This window comes from Mixophyes fleayi, chromosome 5 (genome assembly GCF_038048845.1).
Source record: "Mixophyes fleayi isolate aMixFle1 chromosome 5, aMixFle1.hap1, whole genome shotgun sequence".
In the NCBI taxonomy this organism is placed as follows: Eukaryota; Metazoa; Chordata; class Amphibia; order Anura; family Limnodynastidae; genus Mixophyes; species Mixophyes fleayi.
Window position 1 is genome coordinate 94,759,948 of NC_134406.1, and position 20,325 is coordinate 94,780,272.

The following is a 20,325-nucleotide window of genomic DNA, read 5'->3' on the forward strand; positions in this document are numbered from 1 at the left end:
AGATGTTGCCTATAGCAACCAATCAGAATCTAGTTATCATTTATTTAGTACATTCTACAAATTAACAGCTAGAATCTGATTGGTTGCTATAGTCAACATCTAAACTTTTTCAAACCCGCAGTTTAGTAATGTCTTTAGCTATGTGGTATCTCTGGAAACACATTTTTGTTTTGACTTACACAATATGTCAATTTCCCTTCCTCTGGTTTTCACTTGAAAAAAACAATAAAATGTTTATTAAAAAACAAACAAAAACATAACATAATATTAAAAAAGTAACTATGTAATAACAAAATAATGGCCCTCTACTTTATAATACATAATGGTGATAAAAACAATTGTGTCAAAATGTGTATAAACAGATATTATACTACCCTAAAAACATTGCTAAAATCACAAATATAACATGTTAATTTTATGTGCTGTGCAATTGTTTTTGATTGTGTTTTATTTTTGTGCCCCTATTGTGAATGCATACCGTGTTATTTAGAATAGCTGTGCTTTCCTATGCTTACATTTTTTACTGACATGATGCAGTTTTTATTGCAGTGTGGACATTTGCCTTATATTTTTTAGTACTGTTCGGTAAACTTGAGCCCTGTTTTGGGAAAGTTACAGCTTACACTACAACGAGCCAGTTCACATGCTAGAAATGGTAATAAAATAGATTTTTCTTTAAAAATGAAGCAGAAACACTAGCCTTCTAGAATTTGGGTCTCTAGGCACCAGTATTTCTATCCAGTATTTCCCTATGGTTACAATATATGTCCTGTACTTGTATATGATGAATGAATGACTTTTAACAACTATTTTAGCAAAACAATATCTTTCATAAACAGTGGTCTGATATGAAATATCTTATTTGAATTCACTTATCAGTATTTGTGCATTAATGTTACAATTAATACTGTGTTCCCTGCTAGGCTGTAATCAGGGCGTATTACATCACTGCATTCACTGTGTGCTCCTCCTCTTGCAGATAGCACAGAGCAGGGAAGGAAGGGGGAGGGGTGAAAGCTGCCGACTAGAAGAAGTGATGATGGAGACAGGACAAGTGCAAGGTTTATGTTGTTTCATAATCCAAGGTCTTTTGCTGCTCATTGTCACTTGTCATGCTAATGCTAAAGATATTTTCACATCACTTCCTGTGACCCCATGCCAGGCACCACTGCAGTGGGAGGGCAGGACAGTAGTGTACGATCATAACACAGGTAAAAACACCAGGGCCAATGTCACATATGATGCCAAACTGCAGCGAATCCGGATCTTGGAGGAGAGAAAGAGCCTGGTGCCCTGCAAGAGGTACGTTTTATTATATGTATTGCCCCCTGCAAACAGAGTACTATGGTAGTTGATGCTGTGACTGTCTATCATATGCTCAAAAGACGTCTGTCACATATCATTTATGTTAATTGGCCATTACTCAAGTTTTCAGATTCTAGTGTTTACACTATGCTATGTATTTTATATATCATTTATGGTACCTCTAAATTTTAGTCACTTAAAAAAGTAGCTGATATTATTTGTTAACATGCTAGACATTCTATTTACTAATAATATTTAATAATAATTGTTTACAACTACAAGGCTGGTAGAAATAGCAAAACAGGCTAAGAAATGCTGTCATCTGCCTACATGTTTTGGTGGTATATTTAAGGTTCACGTGTCTGTTTGGGTACTTGTCTGAAGATTGAGGTTCTCCCTTAGCTTTGGCAATTAAATTATGCTATTGTCATGAGAGAGGAGGAGATGTATAATTTTTATGATGGGCTCTGATCTTTTAGTCGCAATAATATCTTGTATCTATCAAAATATAAAACCTCTTTACAGGTAACATTTCATATGTCCAGTTATTGCAACTCACAGTAATCAAAAGTCTCATGGTCCCTAGTGTTGAAAAGAAATACGGATGGACTCCGCCGCCTGTATAATGTAAATCGGGCGGTGGGTCCAAGCATTGTCGATTTAAAAGCGCCGGTTTCAATCTGACCATTAGTAGTGACGTGATTTGTCACTCTACATATTTGGGAAAGTTGCCATTTACATCTGGAGGTCATTTAAACTGCCAGATAGACTGCCTGTCTATGATATAGTAAGTGGATATTTTCAGCTTATAGCAGTTATACTGATCATGATATTTGGGTCGTTTTAAACTGTGTCGGCATTATAAGTGTCGTAAATTCGTACCACACCCGAAGGTATAACAAGGTTTAAGTGTTTGAATGGGTTTTTCAGTGTTTTTGCATTTTGGCAGTGCAGGCTACCTCTTCTAAGTGATAGATAAATAAAAATGTAGTTTCCTTACATACTTTCAGCCTTATGGATGTAACTTTCATAAATTTCTATTAATGGATTTTGAGGTCAATCCAACTGACTGAATTGACTTGACCCATTAGAATATCACTCTACTCACCATCACTAAGGCAAATCCTTAAAATTTTAGAAACTGAAGTATGAGGGGAACCTACACAATATTAGGCAGGTAGATTTAATGCTGTGGCTTATCGGTGTGTGTATATATATATATATGTAGCAGTGGAGGGAGAATGAATTACAGGGCCCTCCCACTCCCCTTTAATTCGTTTATACTTGCCAGCTCTCCCTGAATGTCAGGGAGACTCTCTGAAATAGGGGTGATCTCCCTCACTCCCTGAAGAGTCTGACATTCTCCCTGATGCTGAGCCAGTACAAGAGGTGGTTGGCTTCACCATCTGTGACATGATGGCACAGTTCAGAAATTGTGTCCTATGTCCATGTATTGATGTCTATGGAGCTGGCCATTTTCATGGAGACCAAGATTTAAACAAAGACTGACAGGTAAGAAAACATGACTTCAGTAATGAAGACAGAAATGTAAAGGACACTTCCGTCTCTAGAGATTCATTAGCTGCTTTTCTTTAACGCATAGTTGCCTACTCTCCCGGAATGTCCATTTCTGGAAGGGCTCCCGGGAGAGCAGGGCAACCTCCCGGTTCTAGCCCCCGCAATAGATAAGTTGCAGGGGCGGTGCTTAATGACGCAAATATCACACAATCTTAGCCCCGCAACCTGCTGTAATTGGTCAAAATTGTGACAGTCGTTTAGGAGGTGGGGCCAAAATGATGCCATTCGTTAAGCCCGGCCCCCACACGCCCACTTCCCCCAGGGTCTTCCTGAAGCCAATGAGCAAAAGTTGGCAAGTATGAATTCGTTCTGCCTCCCCTGTATTTCATTCTCTCGCCCCTCCCTAGTAATTTGTTCTCCCTCCCTTGTAATTGATTATTCCTCCTGTGCCCTGTAATTTATTCTCCCTCCTCAGTTCTGTAATTTATTCTCCCTCCTCTGCCCTGTATTTCATTCTCTCCCCCCCCCCCCCTGCCCTGTAATTTATTCTCCCTCCTCTGTTCTGTAATTTATTCTCCCTCCCACCCCATGAAATTCATACCTGTGTCATTCCCTTTTCTACTAGCTACAAAATATAAGAAACAGTGGGGTAGGGGAGATAATGAATTATATGGTGTGGGAAGAGCAAATTCAATCCACCCTGCCTCTGTCCAACACTCCATATCACCCACAGTTTGACAGCCACTGTTCTAAAAATAACATTTAGCTAACATTGGTTCAAGTGCTAAATATGTACCCATTGTGAGCTTTAACCATAACTTTGACATCAGCCCAGCCCCTAACCACTGCTTAAATCCTAATAATAAATGTATTTAAAGTTCCTAAACTATCAAATTAGAAACAGATCTCTAGTCTTACCTCCCCAAATTAAAATATTATAAGACACCATGGGATATATTTACTAAACTGCGGGTTTGAAAAAGTGGAGATATTGCCTATAGTAAACAATCAAATTCTAGCTATCATTTATTTAGTACATTCTACAAAATAACAGCTAGTGGGTAAATGTATTAAAGTGCGATTTCTGCAAATTGCTGATATTCGGTGACTTTGACAGCTACATTTAAAATGGCAATGTCTTTAAGAGCAAATCGTGCCTTTAAACACATTGCCGTTTTAGAATTAGCTGTCAAACTCGCCGATTATCAGCAAGTTGCAAAAAAGCGCTGTTTAATGCATTTACCCCCTATAATCTGATTGGTGGCTATAGACAACATCTCCACTTTTTCAAACCCGCAGTTTAGTAATTATACCCCCATATCACATTATACAGTCATGGCCAAAAGTTTTGAGAATGACACAAATATTATTTTTCACAAAGTCTGCTGCCTCAGTTTTTATGACAATTTGCATATACTCCATATTTGTTAAATATAAGCATAGCTATCTCTATCAAGGAAATCATTACACCAACAACTATTTCTTAGTAATGCTATGCTATGAGATGGCTGCACTTTCGATCAGCGCAGTGCTTGTCTGTCCACATAATCATATTCTCACAAAAATAAAACCATGAAGACAGTGGCCTTTATCATAGCAATACCAAGGGGTTTCATCAGTTCAAGAATATGGTTATTTCGAAGACCCAATGGACCCAGTGACTTTAACAGCATTGGCTACCTACAGTCATGGCCAAAAGTTTTGAGAATGACACAAATTTTATTTTTCACAAAGTCTGCTGCCTCAGTTTTTATGATGGCAATTTGCATATACTTCAAAATGGGATGAAGAGTGATCAGATGAATTGCAATTAATTTCGAAAGTCCCTCTTTGCCATAACAATGAACTTTATCCCAAAAACAACATTTCCACTGCATTTCAGCCCTGCCACAAAAGGATCAGCTGACATCAGGTCAGTGATTCTCTCTTTAACACAGGGGAACGTGCTAACGAGGACAAGGCTGGAGATCACTCTGTCATGCTGATTGAGTAAAAATAACAGACTGAAAGCTTTAAAAGGAGGGTGGTGCTTGAAATCATTGTTTTTCCTCTGTTCACCATGGTTATCTGCAAGGAAACACGTGCAGTCATCATTGCTTTGCACAAAAAGGGCTTCACAGGCAAGGATATTGTTGCTAGTAAGATTGCGCATAAATCAACCATTTATCGGATCATCAAGAACTTCAAGGAGAGAGGTTCAGTAGTTGTTAAGAATGCTCTAGGCTGCCCAAGAACGTCCAGCAAGCGTCAGGACGTCTCTTAAAGTTGATTCAGCTGTGGGATCAGTGCAGAGCTTGCTCAGGAATGGCAGCTGGTAGGTGTGAGTGCATCTGCACGCACAGTGAGGTGAACGATGCCCCTTCTATCCAGGAAAAACATATTCTGCAAAAGGTACAGAGATTAGACTGATGAGGACTGGGGTAAAGTCATTTTCTCTGATGAATTCCCTTTCAGATTTTTTGGAGCATCTAGAAAAATGCTTGTCCGGAGAAGGAAAGGTGACCGCTACCATCTACCTGTGTCATGCCAACAGTAAAGCATTCTGAGACCATTCATGGGTGGGGTTGCTTTTCAGTCGAGGAAGTGGACTCACTCACAATTTTGCCTAAGAACACAGCCATGAATAATGAATGTTACCAAAACATCCTCCAAGAGCAACTTTTCCCAACCATCCAAAAACCGTTTGGTGACAGACTATGCCTTTTCCAGCATGATTTAGCACCTTGCCTAATCTAATCTGTAGCCTAGACCCATTAGAGCAATCCTGGTTGCATTCTATTAGTACTCTTGATATTTAGGGCTAGATTTACTAAGCTGCGGGTTTCAAAAAGTGGGGATGTTGCCTATAGCAACCAATCAGATTCTAGCTGTCATTTTGTAGAAGGTACTGAATAAATGAAAGCTAAAATCTGATTGGTTGCTATAGGCAACATCCCCACTTTTTCAAACCCGCAGCTTAGTAAATCTAGCCCTTAGAGTTTAATCTTGTACTTCATAAAACCTAATAACTTCACAATAGCCAATGAAATTGATTAAGCTTTTAACTATATTTGTATATATGTATAAGGCAATTGTTGGAGAAATGTAATTCTTACATTGTATTTAATATATTGTAGAACATTGGCTATAAATATATGTTTTTTAAAGTAATAAAATAATTTTAACTTAGATTATGTGAAGTTAAAGCTAGAAGTCAACAGTAACTATATACAGAGGCAACTGTACAAACCCTCTTACCCAGACATCCCAAAAGCTAGTTATGATGTAAGTCTCTCGCATAATTATCCAAGCCAAAGCTGTTAAATTTCAACCTGCCTGCATTCCTATCTGAAAGGAAAGAGAATTCATGTCTGCTTATGACATTTTCATTGCTATCACTACACATTAAAACAAATTACTCCTCTTGCTATGTAAATAGGATTGGGGACATTCTAATAAGATTTTTGCCCAGGGTTCTTGAACATCCTCAGTGGCCCTGCCTAACGCTACTAATTCACATACCTAGGAACTCCCATAGTTTGACTTTCATTTTCAATTTTCTCTAGGTATATCTCAGGAACTGATAGTTTATGACCAGAAACACGGAGTCACCTGCTGCCCTATTGCTTACCATATTTTGCAATTCAGATTCTTATTATAAGTGTCACGCAGTATGTTTAAAAGTACAGCCACCTGTAAGAATTCCCTGTTTAGTAGTTTGCATAAGCCAAGATATTTTGTTAGCCTGTGTTTTTTTTACATATTTATTCAGGGCACAATTCAGTATTAAGCACAATAGATATATGCCTAGGGCTAACCTAGAGGTTGACAATTAACTCTTCTTGATTAACTGCATTGGAAAAGATGGTCTGCACATAGTGATCTAGAACAAATTTTATTATAACAGTCTGCTGAATTAGTACTGACTTAACAACTCACTCCATAAAATCTGTGCAGACCAGTAACTCAAAAGTGAGAGAGAATTTTCAGTGTTTGGGACTTGTTTGAGAAATTAATTGTTAGGGCCCAAAAATGTTCTATCCTTGCTAGTCCAGCATTACCAATTCCAAAATATTACACACTGTACATTGGCAAATACTGCTTGTTCTAACACTTTTAACAGTACATAAAAAGGTAGTGTATGTTTTAAAGACTTACTACAAAACCAGCAATGACTCCAACAAACTTTAAATATTAACTGAGATTAGACAGTTGAACACAAGAACCTGGCAACTCTCCACAACAATAGTTCTTTGAAATTTGCTCATTTGATCAGCCGTCTAAATTTTTTAGGATGTGTAAAACCAACTATATCCCTGGGGTCATTGATGTACAGCTTACCATTATTACATGTTATAGAACATCTATTTCATTACTTGCAAAAGCAAAAATTTATCAGATGCTTACCCTAGAAATCTGGCAGGGTGGCTGGTTAAGTAAGGAAAATTTGATATAAGTTCCTGGGAACTTCATATCAACATTGATTTCAAAATTGAGTTTTGATCACACGTCTTAACTGTTAGTCCAAAGCAAATATTTGTATTTCCTTTTAGACTGTCTTTCTGTTCCATTTATTCTCTGAGCACACATTTGAGATTGACAAACTTAATCTCATATTTTCTTTTTCAATGCTTTCTCAGAATTATCCAAGAGAAAAAAGTCCTTGGACAAAAAACTGATTGTAGCTGAGAACTGGGTTGCTGCTATCGTTTGATTCATTTGGTATATTTTCACTTTTTAACAGGTCATGCCTTGGTGAATCTGTTTGTCTCTTCTGTGCTTCGACCCCATGCATATCTAATTATAGATGACATACAGCAAAGAACTGTAACACCTTACATATAAGCAAATTGAAATGTAGGTTTTTGCATTGCATTCTGGGGGGTAGCTGAAGAGATAGAAGACATAGCAATTGCTGCTGCAACCAAAGGTCAAGGGGGGCAAGATTGTAGGATATATTTTTTAAACTGTAGGGTTGAAAAAGTGGAGATGTTGCCTATAGTAACCAATCAGATTTTAGCTGTCATTTTGTAGAATGTACTATAGAAATGAGAACTAAAATCTGATTGGTTGCTTTAAGCAACATCTCCACTTTTTCAAATCCGAAGTTTAGTAAATATACCCCTGTGAGTCCTATGTGTTATTCTGCCTGTGGATCTTTCTTCACATTTTCCAAGTCACCACAGAGATTTAAAAGGAGGACAGCACCTTTAATTACGTTTAAATAGAATTAAGTTCATTAAGAGAAGCACCCCAATGCTCCTTCATTATATACCACCGCAGCTTGATGGTCTGCCCAGTGCACATTAACATGCACCTAATTTCTATTCTCAGGAGGCACCTCTGCGAACTAGAAGTCTAACCTCCTCCCTAACCTAGTAACACTACTGTTGCTCAGTTTAGCCTATAATATGGATTAATGATGAGAGGGTGGGGCTCTCAGTACTGTATTTATTACAGGAGACAATTTTATGTATGAAGAATTACTCAAGAGTGCACCTGAAGTGCAACATGTAGATTCAAAATGTATCCCATTAAATTTATATGACAAGACCTGATCTCCACTAGTTCAGGCAAATCTCAAGCTGTTTTGCAGTGTAAGCTGTAATGCCGTCTCCTTATATTATTATGAATGCCATCTCTCCTCCCAGCTCCTCTCTCTTCTAACTATGTAAGTGCAAACTTCAGCTAAAGCATCTTTAGGCTGCCTTGCTATGTACATCTATGCAACATGGCAAAATCAATGGGCATAGCAGGTTCAGAGTAGCTTTTGCGGCTATTGTGTACTTTGTAAATGAACTCCAGTGAGTCTCTCTCTGCACCAAAGTTGACACAAGTAAGGAAATTACCAAAGTTAAAATGTCTGAGTCATGTTCAGTGCCAGCACAAGAACTCACTCAATGAGTTTTTGCAGAGACAAAGACTTAAGAAGTATACTTTTACCATACTTGATTTACCTTGGTGCACCCATTTATTGAAACATAATTTAATGAAAACCCTGAAGTACATAGGGGCACATTTATCAATATTCACATAAAGTGAAAAATAGTTTTCAATCCTTATCGCAATGATAAGGATTGAACTATTTCTCAAGTTTATGTACAACCCAGCACAGAAACAGCAGTTCCAATAAACTGCTGTTTCTGTGATTAAATAAATCACACTTACCCCGCCTCTTCGGAACACGGTGTCCATGGATCTCCTCCAGGTCCTCTTCACTTGTCTTCTTACAGCAATTGCGCATGTGCAGTTCGAAGAACTGCACATGCGCACAGACATTCCTGCTCTGCCTCTGCAACTATAGTTGCAGAGAGAGCCGTGGAGAGCAGTGAGTGACAGGGAGGGATAATGTGATCCCTCCACACATGCGCTGTCCAGCTCTGCTCTTCGGAGCAGAGCTGACAGCACTGAAATTGTTACCGGAAAAAACTTTTTTTCGGAACTTGTTAGATTGCGGCCAGGAGCAGTCACCATACTTTAGAATGGTGACTGCTCCCAAAAACGAAAAGGAGTGCAAAGCAGCAGATATCCACGATATCTGCTGCGATGCCGTCTTCTTAAATATGCGGGACACACGGAGGGACCTGGATGTCATGGTAAGTGCACAATAGTGCACTATCACTATTTCTTAAATATGCCCCATAGAGAGGATCTTTGCTAAGGTTAAAAAGTGGCATTATTAGAATAGTGTATTGACATATACTCCTCAGAAATTACATTATTGTTTGTTCCAAATTTGTGAATCTTGTTTAATTTCAGAGATTGCAATTTGGCAGTGCTCCAATTCTCCAATTTGGCAGCCCTAATCATTGACAAGTTTTAAAAATGTGTTTTTGCGTATTGGAAATTGATGTCTGCCCTTCCACAAAACAAAGCAATTTGGAGGAAAACTATGTGGACTAATACAAATCAAGTATCACCAACCAGGATTTTCACCCGCAGTACTTAACATATGTTCATAGAATATAAACATATGTATGGGCAGAAAAGTGTTTATTAGTAAATTATGAAATGGCTTATTTGATATTTTTGGATTCTTCATGAATTTTCTCTTTCCATGGGAGAACATTTTGATGGCAGTTTGCTGCATTTCATTATTATGTTCATATATCTTCCAACATTAGAATTTTCTGCATTGGGACACCTCCAGGAAGGGGGCATGGTCACATCACAATTTAACATGGCCATATCTTGATGTTGTTACTACAGCCATGGGGGTGTGCCTACTGTTTTTGTTTTTAAAGGTAATCTGCCCCCCACAATCCTCCTGCCCTCTCCTTAAACAACCTACTTTGCTGTTCCAGCACCAGGTGTGCAGCGTACCTGCTCACAGTGGTGAATGGGTCATACCACCCCCAACAGTCAGTGCAATAAATAGGAGTCTCCCACCACTGACATGAGGTTGTTGAGAACACAGTAATGTATTTTTTCTCTGATATATTTCTTGTTATCGTATGTGTAACACCAACTCTGTCATTGTTATTCACAAATCCTGGAGACTGAATGTGTGGCCCTGTGACTAGGACCCAGAGGAGACACACCAGGAACGGTTGTTTAGCAATACAAGGCTGGTATGAGCTGATCAGAACCTGGGTGGTAAGAGTGTGACAGCCGGGGACCTGGGACAGAGGGGAGGAGGTCCTGGGGTCTCTCTTGCAAGCTTGGGAGTGGGTCCATGGCCTGCTTCCACAAGGGCATAATTACATCATGACTTCAATATGAGTGAAATGGGACAGATTTGAGGGAGAAATTACCTCAGAATGTGGCTGTGTGACAGAGGGGATAACACAGTCAAGGCGAATATACCACAATACCTAATAATATAAAAGTATGACTGAGAGACATAGCATAAGGAGCAGAGCTGGATTGAGGCCACAGAAGAGGAGGTGGGCACAGACATGGGGGAAGAATTTGAGGAACAGATTGTATGATCTGTGGTCACATGATGAAAGCTGGCCAGCCATCCGTAAACATACAGGGACCCACTGATGGGATTACCAGGTCCGAGAGGTCCCCTGAGAGAAGGGGCCTGGGGCACATGCCTGGTGTCAAAATTAACAGACATTGCTGTAAAAACTGCATGTGTGGGAATCCACTGGTCGCGTATGCACACACCCAAGAACTAGCCAGGCCAGAAGGAAGCGCAAGCAAGGATATACAGTTCATACCCATTTACCACCCCCAGGCCGGATATACAGTTCCTACCCATTTACCCTTTCCAGGTCTCACATGGGGACAGGGGTTTACATATATATATATATATATATATATATATATATATATATATATATATATGTATATGTATGTATGTATATATATATATATATACATATATATATATATATGTAAGTATGTGTATATATATATATATATGTATACTGTATATATATATATATATATATATATATATATATATATATATATATATATCTGAAGAAGTTGTGTAAGTGTTTCTTGGTAACATTCAATAATCGTTTTCTTTTCAGATGTCGTAGCAAAAATTGCTAATTTTCCTATTGTAGTTGTTTTAATAAATAATTCTGGTTTATATCACATTGAATTGCATTTGTATTTCTATACCTAGAGAGCTAATGACAAGTACAGACATCAATAATGATTTGTTTTTTTGGACAGTGTGTAGCGTGGGTGTAAAATGTGTAATTAAAACAAAAATGGAAAAGATAAATCAAACAGGCAATGCTGCAGTACTATTTACACTGCTATGCACCGAATACAGTACACACACACACACACACGTGTGTATAGTAGTAGTAGGCATTTGACTATGATGCTATAATTCAGGAAGAAATAGTACCCTGGGGCTGAAAGCTCCTTTGATATGTACATATGTGACACATGTTTGTTGAAGCTTGATGATTGGCTTCTTTATATTTTATGGCTAACCTGATTGGTGTTATTTATTATGCTAATTTTGGACAAATTGAGACCATTTTACTGCAAATAAATCTCTGTGATTTAGCCAACTAGAAACACTGATTTCTATTTTTGTGATGCGTTTCAAAGTTTCGTGTCCACAACATGCAAAAGTAAGACGTGTTAATTGAAAGGCTTGGACCTGCAAGATATTTAAATGATCTCAAAACAAGCACAGATATATGCGTACTTTAAGTGCTCACTCACACAAGGATAAGTAGGTCAATCAATGATCTTCTTACATGTGAGCTCTTCGCAGCAGTGGATATTACTCACAAAAAAGAGGAGAAAACAATAGTGGAGTGTAGTATTTAATATTTCAAGTATCTTTCACCAAGAAATGAACCCACAATGTCCCCAAGATGGAAATCTTTCTTGTTATATAGACCAAACTCCACTTGTCAAAGATGGTGTAAAATCATAGCACACTCATCCACCATGTGATTATGTGAAAAAAGTCTCCCCTTTTGTATTATGTTTACTGGACTCTTTCTTTACTCCGTGCGCAGGGCCGCCATCAGAAATCGTGGGGCCCAGTACAATGAAGCAGGCAGGGCCCCCCCCGATGACCCCCCCCTTTGGAGCAGGGCCATCTTTCCGACTGGGCAAGATGGGCAGGTGCCTGGGGGCCCAGGGGGAAAGGGGGCCCAAGGCAGTGGGAAAAAAAAATCCTGTAGAAAAAAAACAAAAAACGTACCTTTTGTGGTCACGATCCGGCTTCCTCCCTGGTACTCTCTTCCATGAAGGGGGTCAGACATAGACGATTGAAAGGTAAGCTAAGGGGGGCCCTAATATATATATATATATATATATATATATATATATATATATAAAAATATATGTTTTATGTAAAAAAAAAAGTGATTGTATATATATATATATATATATATATAAATATATATATCTATATATATATAACCGACTATATCTCCAAAAGATGGATAGTTGCATCTACTATATGGGACATACTCTCTTGTTCAGCTTTCAATATCCTTATAGCATATAATTATAGATCCTTGTGAAAGTTAGTATCAATAGACTAAAGGTATCCATGTTGTTTTCTATGATGGTTGTTTGCTCACAGCACACACTGCTTACTGCATTAGTTTTACAGGAAATAGTTGGGGGTTTCTATTGCTAGCTAAGTGCAAGATGCTTGGATGAACTAACTTATTTTTGTACTATGTATTTTAAATTTACTTGCCAACATGATTCTCCAGTTCTATATATGTCTAATAACATATCTGCTTGCCTCTATTTAAAATTAGCTCATGTGTCCATCTGGAAGGACATCTCACATTTGGCATAAATAATGGCAAAAATAATCAGAAATTTATTTGGTTATATAAATAATCCATATCAGATGTGGGGATATTTTTTACACAATAAAGGGAACATTAAAAGTGATAAGCCAATAAACAATATCCAAAACTATTATGTATAATAATGTGAATTATGAAGGTATTTAATGATGCAACATATTAATTTAAACTATTTGTTTATACAGCTTAAAAATAAACTGCATTTTATAAACGTTTTGGTTGACATTTTAAAATTTATATCTGTTTAAATTAATGTGTGTGTGCAAACTAAAACTAATACATATATATATATATATATATATATATATATATATATATATATATATATATATGTATTAGGGGAGAGGGAGGGAGAGAGACACTTCTGGCCTTACCTCCTGCAGTGGAATGCATATGTGTTCCACCAACAGGAAGTTCAAAACGTACTTCCTGTTGGTGGAACACATATGCGTTCCACCAACAGGAAGTTCGGCATTTGGAAGTTCGCACTGCGGAAGTTGAACCCTGGTGTCATCGCTGCTGTCTTCAGTCTGGCTGTCACAGTGACAGCCAGGCAGAAGATAGGGGGCCCCCTGGTAAGAGTGTGCTGCCGGGCCCCCTGGTGAGCCCGGGCCCGGTACACGGGTACCCCCTGTACCCCCCTGATGGCGGCCCTGTCCGTGCGTTTAATTTAATTGCAGACTTCCAACTCTGATATATCTTTCACTGTATCAGCTACCTGAGCGGCGAGCTGAAATTCCGCGAGTAAACTACCGTATTAACGCTTTTCGCGCGCAATATTACCGTATAAACGGTAATATTTTTTGAGCGCTCGTTTTTTTTTTCGTTAACGCTAACAATTGAATACCCCCCTAAGTATACGGTTTTACTTGTAACCCAAAAATGAGGCTTAGTCCTCAATGAACATATCCGTATATTAAATGATTCCTAACATACACAGCGATCGATCTTATAATATAATATCTCATACAGGTGAATATTATGCCACATTATGATCTTCATAGATGGATACCTGATATAGCACATTACAATGCAAATAAAAACAATCTGTTACAGTAAATACATGCATAACGTTATTAAAAACAATACAAAAAGATAATACCCAAATGTCAAGATGCATATTATATCAAAATCCATAGTAATCGCCATATAAATGCCAACTCCATCTTCTGTGTCCAGATGTAAATAATATGGAAAAGAATAAAAAATAATTAAAACCCATAGAAACACAACAAGGTATACCAAATTGTACCACTTTCAAAGAAACCACTTGAGTTTAAAGTCAGCATTTAATCCTCCTGGAATTAAGGTTTTTAATCCATAAATCCAGTGCATATCAGCTTTAATCAATCTATTTTCAATATGTTTATTTCTCCAGTGATGATCAATTTTTTGAATGGCCCAGAAATTATTTATGTGACCTACATTGCATGCATCTGTGTTTTTTAAAGTGCAGAGATAGGACATGGGTTTCCAAACCTTTCTTAATTTTATATATATATATATATATATATATATATATATATATATATATATGTTCCCTAATATGGACCTTAAGTGGACATGATGTGCATCCAACATAAAGCGAATTGCAGCTACACTCAGTCAAATAAGTGGCATAGTTTGTGTGGCATGTAATAAACTGTTCAACCTTATATAAGTTATTATTGACCTTAAATTCCGAGATGTTACTTTTTTCTGAACTAACAGTCCTACATGGTAAACGCATTCCACATTGATGAAATGCTATAGGTTTAATAGTTGTATTGGAGATATCTGGTATCAAACTCTTTACAAGTTTATTTTTCAAATTAGGGGTCTTTTTTATATATAAAAGACAGTTGGTCTGGTATCACCTTCCTGATGACTTCATCCTTTAATACTTCTATGTTTATTAAAAATATTCTCCACTTGTTTATGATTTTGTTAAACTGGGAAATAAAAACTTGTTCTGTACTTTACTTTTTTTTTTAGGTTTAGGTTTAGGAAGGGTGTCTCTAACAACTTTCTGTACCTCTTCCTTTGTTTTCTCTATACATATCTGTTTGTAACCTTTATCTTAAATAATTTCTTAATCTCCTCCATCTGACTCTCCAACACTCCTTTCTCCATACAATTCCTTTTTATTCTTTTCACTTCACCTAATGGAATATTCTTTAACCAACTGTCGAACTGTATGTAACTATTTGTATCCGTAGGTCTCTTAAATGTTTTCATATGGAGAGATTGATTCTTAATCTACAAGGCAATGTCCAGAAAATTAACCAAATTAAACCAAAATGTTACTGTAATCAAATTAAGCTGAATATAGAAATCATTAGTGTTGGGGGCGTGGTTTGGCAGCCATCCTGGAAGGACAGGAACTTCCAGAGCTCTTCCTTGGCTCCACAATCCGCTAGGTTTGCAGCGCTTTTGGACCCCCAAATACACTGTGTGGCACCATCGGGATCCAGGGGCTTACCTGTGCCTAGCTGCCGCCACATAAAGCTTCTTCATCTGACCCCAGATGTCCAGAGCGGCGTGAGGGGTGCTGGCGCGACCACCGCGCGCTGGCCGGATCCTGCACGGGCTGTTGCCTGCTCCCTGGGGCCCTCCCTGGCTGCCTGGCGCTCTGCTATACACACCGGAGCCTCCAGATCGTGGACTCGCGCGGGCCGGAAGTGCCTATACCTCCGCACTTCCGGTTTCGGCGGCAGTAGCGGAGACAGGCTGTCCCTGCCTAATCCAGCCGGCGGATATAAGCAGTGAGTGGGGGCAGACTGTGGCTGACTCGGGGAGCCTCTCTCAGCTCTGGGGGACATTGACTGGTCTTCAGTGTTCCGGGGGTCTAACTTCCGGTTGGCGGGGAGGAAGACTTCCGGTTCAGCGGCTGCCGTGGGCTGTGGTGCCATCACAGGTAATTGCCTGCCCATCCTCTTCCCTTCTGTATGACCAGGGAGAGCCTGGCAGGGATTGAGGCAACAGGAGTGTCACTTCGACCCATCTGTCCCCATTGGCTGCAGACAGAGCACAGGTCTGGCCGGATAGTGAGGTGCACCTGCTACGAGTTGTCCCCCCTTGTGACCCGGACAGGGTTGTGTAGTCCAATGGAGGCATTTTGAAGTGTTACAGCGCCTTCCCACCCGCGGAGTACCCTTTTGAAATTCTATCTACGCAAAATCTATCTACAGATCTTGAGGTCCTGAAGCTGTGCCTAGGCAATCATGCCTCCTAAAAAGCTTAAACCTACTACTACTGCTTTGGCTCCTCCGATCAAATTCCAACCAAAACCGAAATCAACAACGACCTCGCCTTCTACACCAAAAGGCTCGTCTCCGTCACGACAGACACCAGAGCCGGCAGCCTCCGCCCTGGGCGCTTCGCTGCCTGACCAGGGCCTTGATACAGCTCAAGACGCACCTCTAACAGTTCGTGCCTTACATCAGATGCTGACTGCACTAAGGGCGGACCTGACCTCTGAGGTTAAAGCAGCGATCGGTGGTCTGAAAACTGATGTGACAGAACTAGGAGATCGAACAGACCATCTGGAGACGAAGATGGGAGAACTGGTCTCTTCGCATAACGACCTCTATTCCTCACACAACGCTCTTAGCTCTTCGCATAACTCTCTACAAAGCGAAGTCCTGTCTCTGAGAGAAAAGGTCGCAGATCTGGAGGATCGCTCTCGCAGAAATAACATTAAGATAAGGGGCATACCGGAATCTATTGCAAATCCTGATCTTCAGAGCTATGCTGTTTCTCTATTCAGCAGACTTCTTCCATCATTGGACGCTAATGACTTTTTGATAGATCGTATACACCGTCTCCCGCGTCCACGTACTGCTCCAGGGAATGTCCCAAGAGACACTTTGCTCAGGGTCCACTTCTACCATGTCAAAGAGGCGATCCTTAGAGCGGCTCGGGATCCGAGCAACGAGGCATCCCTCGGAGATCTTCAGCTTTTCCAGGACCTCTCACTTACCACCATCAACCAAAGACGAAGTCTACAATCAATCACGTCAGCCCTGAGGGCCAACAACATCACCTACAGATGGGGCTTCCCCGTGAAATTGCTGGTTCGCTACGAAGACTCTACTTATGTCATCTCCTCCGTGGACGCAGGCATCAAGCTGCTGAAGGAGTGGCGTATCCCCACACCGTCTGGATCTTCTGCAGCCAGGCCCCCTCCACAGGCTGAATGGTCCCAGGTTTCCAGAGACTGAGTTGTATTCCTATCTTCTATGTTGAAATCTCATGGGACCTAATCCTGATTTGATAAGTATAACTATAAGTAATATCAGCAATTCCGCTTAACCTAGATATGCTTTCTCGAGTTTCGTGAGTCTAGGGTGTGGCTGCCGGGGTGCCCGTGGAGGTAGAAGCTTAGTTCTGTGCCCAGGGGCAGTTACCCCTGGTAGTGGCCCGCCCGCTCGCGGGAGGCTGGTCCTCTCGCGGGGGGGATGGGTCAGCAGTGGACTGCTTCCATGGGGGCCCCGAGGTGGTTGTACCCCATAGAGTTTGTGCTAAACCTATCTTTGAGGCTGTCGTAATGTTACAATGCTATGTATAAATTCTCTTGCTGTTCTTTATTCTTAAGTTGTTTTTTGTTTGTTATTGGTTTTTGTTTTATATATTTGGGTGTTCCGCGGGTGGGAATGTGTTCCAACTACCCCCCACATGTTAAACAATTTGCCACACTCTTACCCATGTGGCAAATACTCTGACCCAGTTCCTCGGGTCAGTCCATCCCACTATTTCCCTTGTTCCCTTTTTCCCCTCCCTTTTAATCCCCCCCTTCTTCCTCCCAGTCACTCCAGAACTAAATTTCTAGTGCAATACTTACTCTCGCTCTGTCTATCGTATCACCATGACCCTTTAGAATATGGTTAAGTTCTATACCTTAAACACTAAAGGTCTTAACTCCCCTAACAAACGGCGCCTAGCGCTCACCACATTCCATAAACAAAAAGCAGATGTTGTGGCCCTCCAAGAAACCCATTTCTCCTCCCATGCCCCACCGCAGTTGAGGGACTCGAGATATCCGTTAGGTTACTTTGCAAATGGCCCTTTTAAAAGAAATGGAGTTGCTGTCCTTTTTAGCGCCCGTGTACACTTCCAACTCCATTCAAAACTAGAAGATAAGTCGGGGAGGTACATCATCCTGACAGGCCTCCTAGAGGACAAGCCAATAACTATAGTTTCATTATATGCGCCAAACTCCCGTCAAATTCCCTTCTTGAAGGCCTTGTGTGAGGAGGTACAAAAAGTCCGAAAGGGCCACTTGGTGTTATTGGGAGACTTTAATCTGACTTTGGACCCGAAGGTTGATAAATCCAGGCCCCAGAGGTCATCCGGTCCTGACCCTACCCTTGGCCCCTCTACTACTTTCCGTAAGCTACTAGCGGAATATGACCTTTACGATATTTGGCGGGCGCAGTGTCCGGGTGCTCGAGAATATACCTTTCACTCAATGGCCCACAACACCTACTCTAGAATAGACATGATTTTGTCGGATAAGTGGACACTCCAGCATACTGACTCCATCAATATCCTCCCTATTACGTGGTCTGATCATGCCCCGATGGAATGGTCCTGGAGCCTATGTATTGCCAGAGCTCCTCCAAGACCTTGGCGTATGCCGGCCTACCTATTCACTTCACTGGAGGCTAGGACTGCTCTCTCGGAGTCATTGTCACAATACATTCAGTTAAACGACCCAGCTGACACTTCCCTCTCAACACATTGGTGTGCCCTGAAGGCAGTAGTTAGAGGTGCTGCTATTCAAATTGGGGCCCGTTTAAAGAGGCAATACCTCCTACGCCAACGAACACTTGAGTCTGACCTAGCGAGATTAGAGCTCCAAAACCAAACACGCCCATCTAAAACCTTACAAAAAGAAATAAATGAGGTGAGGAAACAGCTGAATAATATTTTCATTACTCGCATGAAATCCTCCTTACTCAAGTTGAGGCAAAAATTCTACACAATGGGTAATAGGGCCAGTCGTCTCCTAGCCCGAAAATTAAGAGGCAAGCAAGCTAGAAATCGTGTTAAAGTATTGCACGGTCCTAGAGGTAACAAGATATATAACCCAGCGGCCATAGCTAACCAGTTTGCCAAATTCTACTCTAAACTTTATAACCTCCAGGACGATGATAATGTTTTTAAACCATCTGAGGCCTCCATTTCCGCATTCCTCCAACACTTAGACCTTCCCTTGTTAGACGCCGATAGCTTACAATTGCTTAATCTCCCGTGGACCCAGGGAGAAGTTGAGAGAATCATTAAATCCCTTCCAAAAGATAAGGCTCCCGGCCCGGATGGTTTCATTAATGCATTCTATAGTGCCTTCGGGACCGAAGTTCCCCCTCTCCTTACTAACCTGTATAATAGTGTTTCGGAGGGTGGGGGCTTTCCAACAGAGATGTTGGAAGCACAGATTATTACTATACCAAAACCGGGCAAGGACCACTCAAACTGTAAGAATTATAGACCAATAGCATTGCTTAACACAGACCTGAAAATTTACGCTAGATTGCTTGCTGATCGCCTGAATCCCCTCTTACCACAACTGATACACCCGGACCAGGTAGGCTTTGTAGTAGGCCGCCAGGCCTCGGATAACACTCGACGCATATTAAATGTCGTGGACCTCCTCTCTGGGTCCTCGGAGGAAGTTATTTTGCTCTCTTTAGACGCAGAAAAGGCCTTTGACAGACTTCACTGGAAGTACATGAAGGAGGTCTTGTGTAAGTTTGGTATACAGGGAAGAGTTCTTCACTCCATATTAGCCCTATATCAAGACCCCTCCGCTAAAATCTTCAGTAACGGTTTCCTATCATCCTCATTTCCCATCACTAATGGCACGAGGCAGGGGTGCCCTCTTTCCCCTTTAATGTACGTCTTGGCTATAGAACCCCTGGCCCTCACAATCCGGCAGGCAGATAACTTCCCAGGTATTGACATCCATCCACATAGACAGAAGGTATGCCTATTTGCTGATGATGTCCTACTGTTTGTAACCAGCCCGGAGACCTCATTGATAACTTTGAAGCACATCTTAGACAGGTTTAGCGAAGCATCATTCTATAAATTGAACGTTACAAAATCTGAAGCCCTTCCCATTAATATACCACAATCTTCCCTTTCAAGCTTACAAAAGAAATTTCCTTTTGTGTGGGTTAAAGACTCCCTATCTTATCTAGGTATACATATCCCGGCAAACCTATCTGCGGTGTTTGAAGTTAATTTTTCCCCGATCTATCTTCACCTCTCCTCACTGGCTAAG

At 40.4% G+C, this 20,325-nt stretch overlaps 1 protein-coding gene across 1 annotated transcript in view; it reads left to right on the top strand.

Moving 5' to 3' along the window:
• The first annotated feature begins 981 nt into the window (after positions 1-981).
• EPDR1 (ependymin related 1) overlaps positions 982-20,325 on the top strand; it is a 54,639-nt gene continuing 35,295 nt past the window's right edge. Inside the window, exon 1 of the mRNA XM_075212567.1 lies at positions 982-1,302. Within this exon, the coding sequence (XP_075068668.1) occupies positions 1,037-1,302 (266 nt within the window). The 5' untranslated portion in view covers positions 982-1,036. The remainder of the gene's footprint in view (positions 1,303-20,325) is intronic.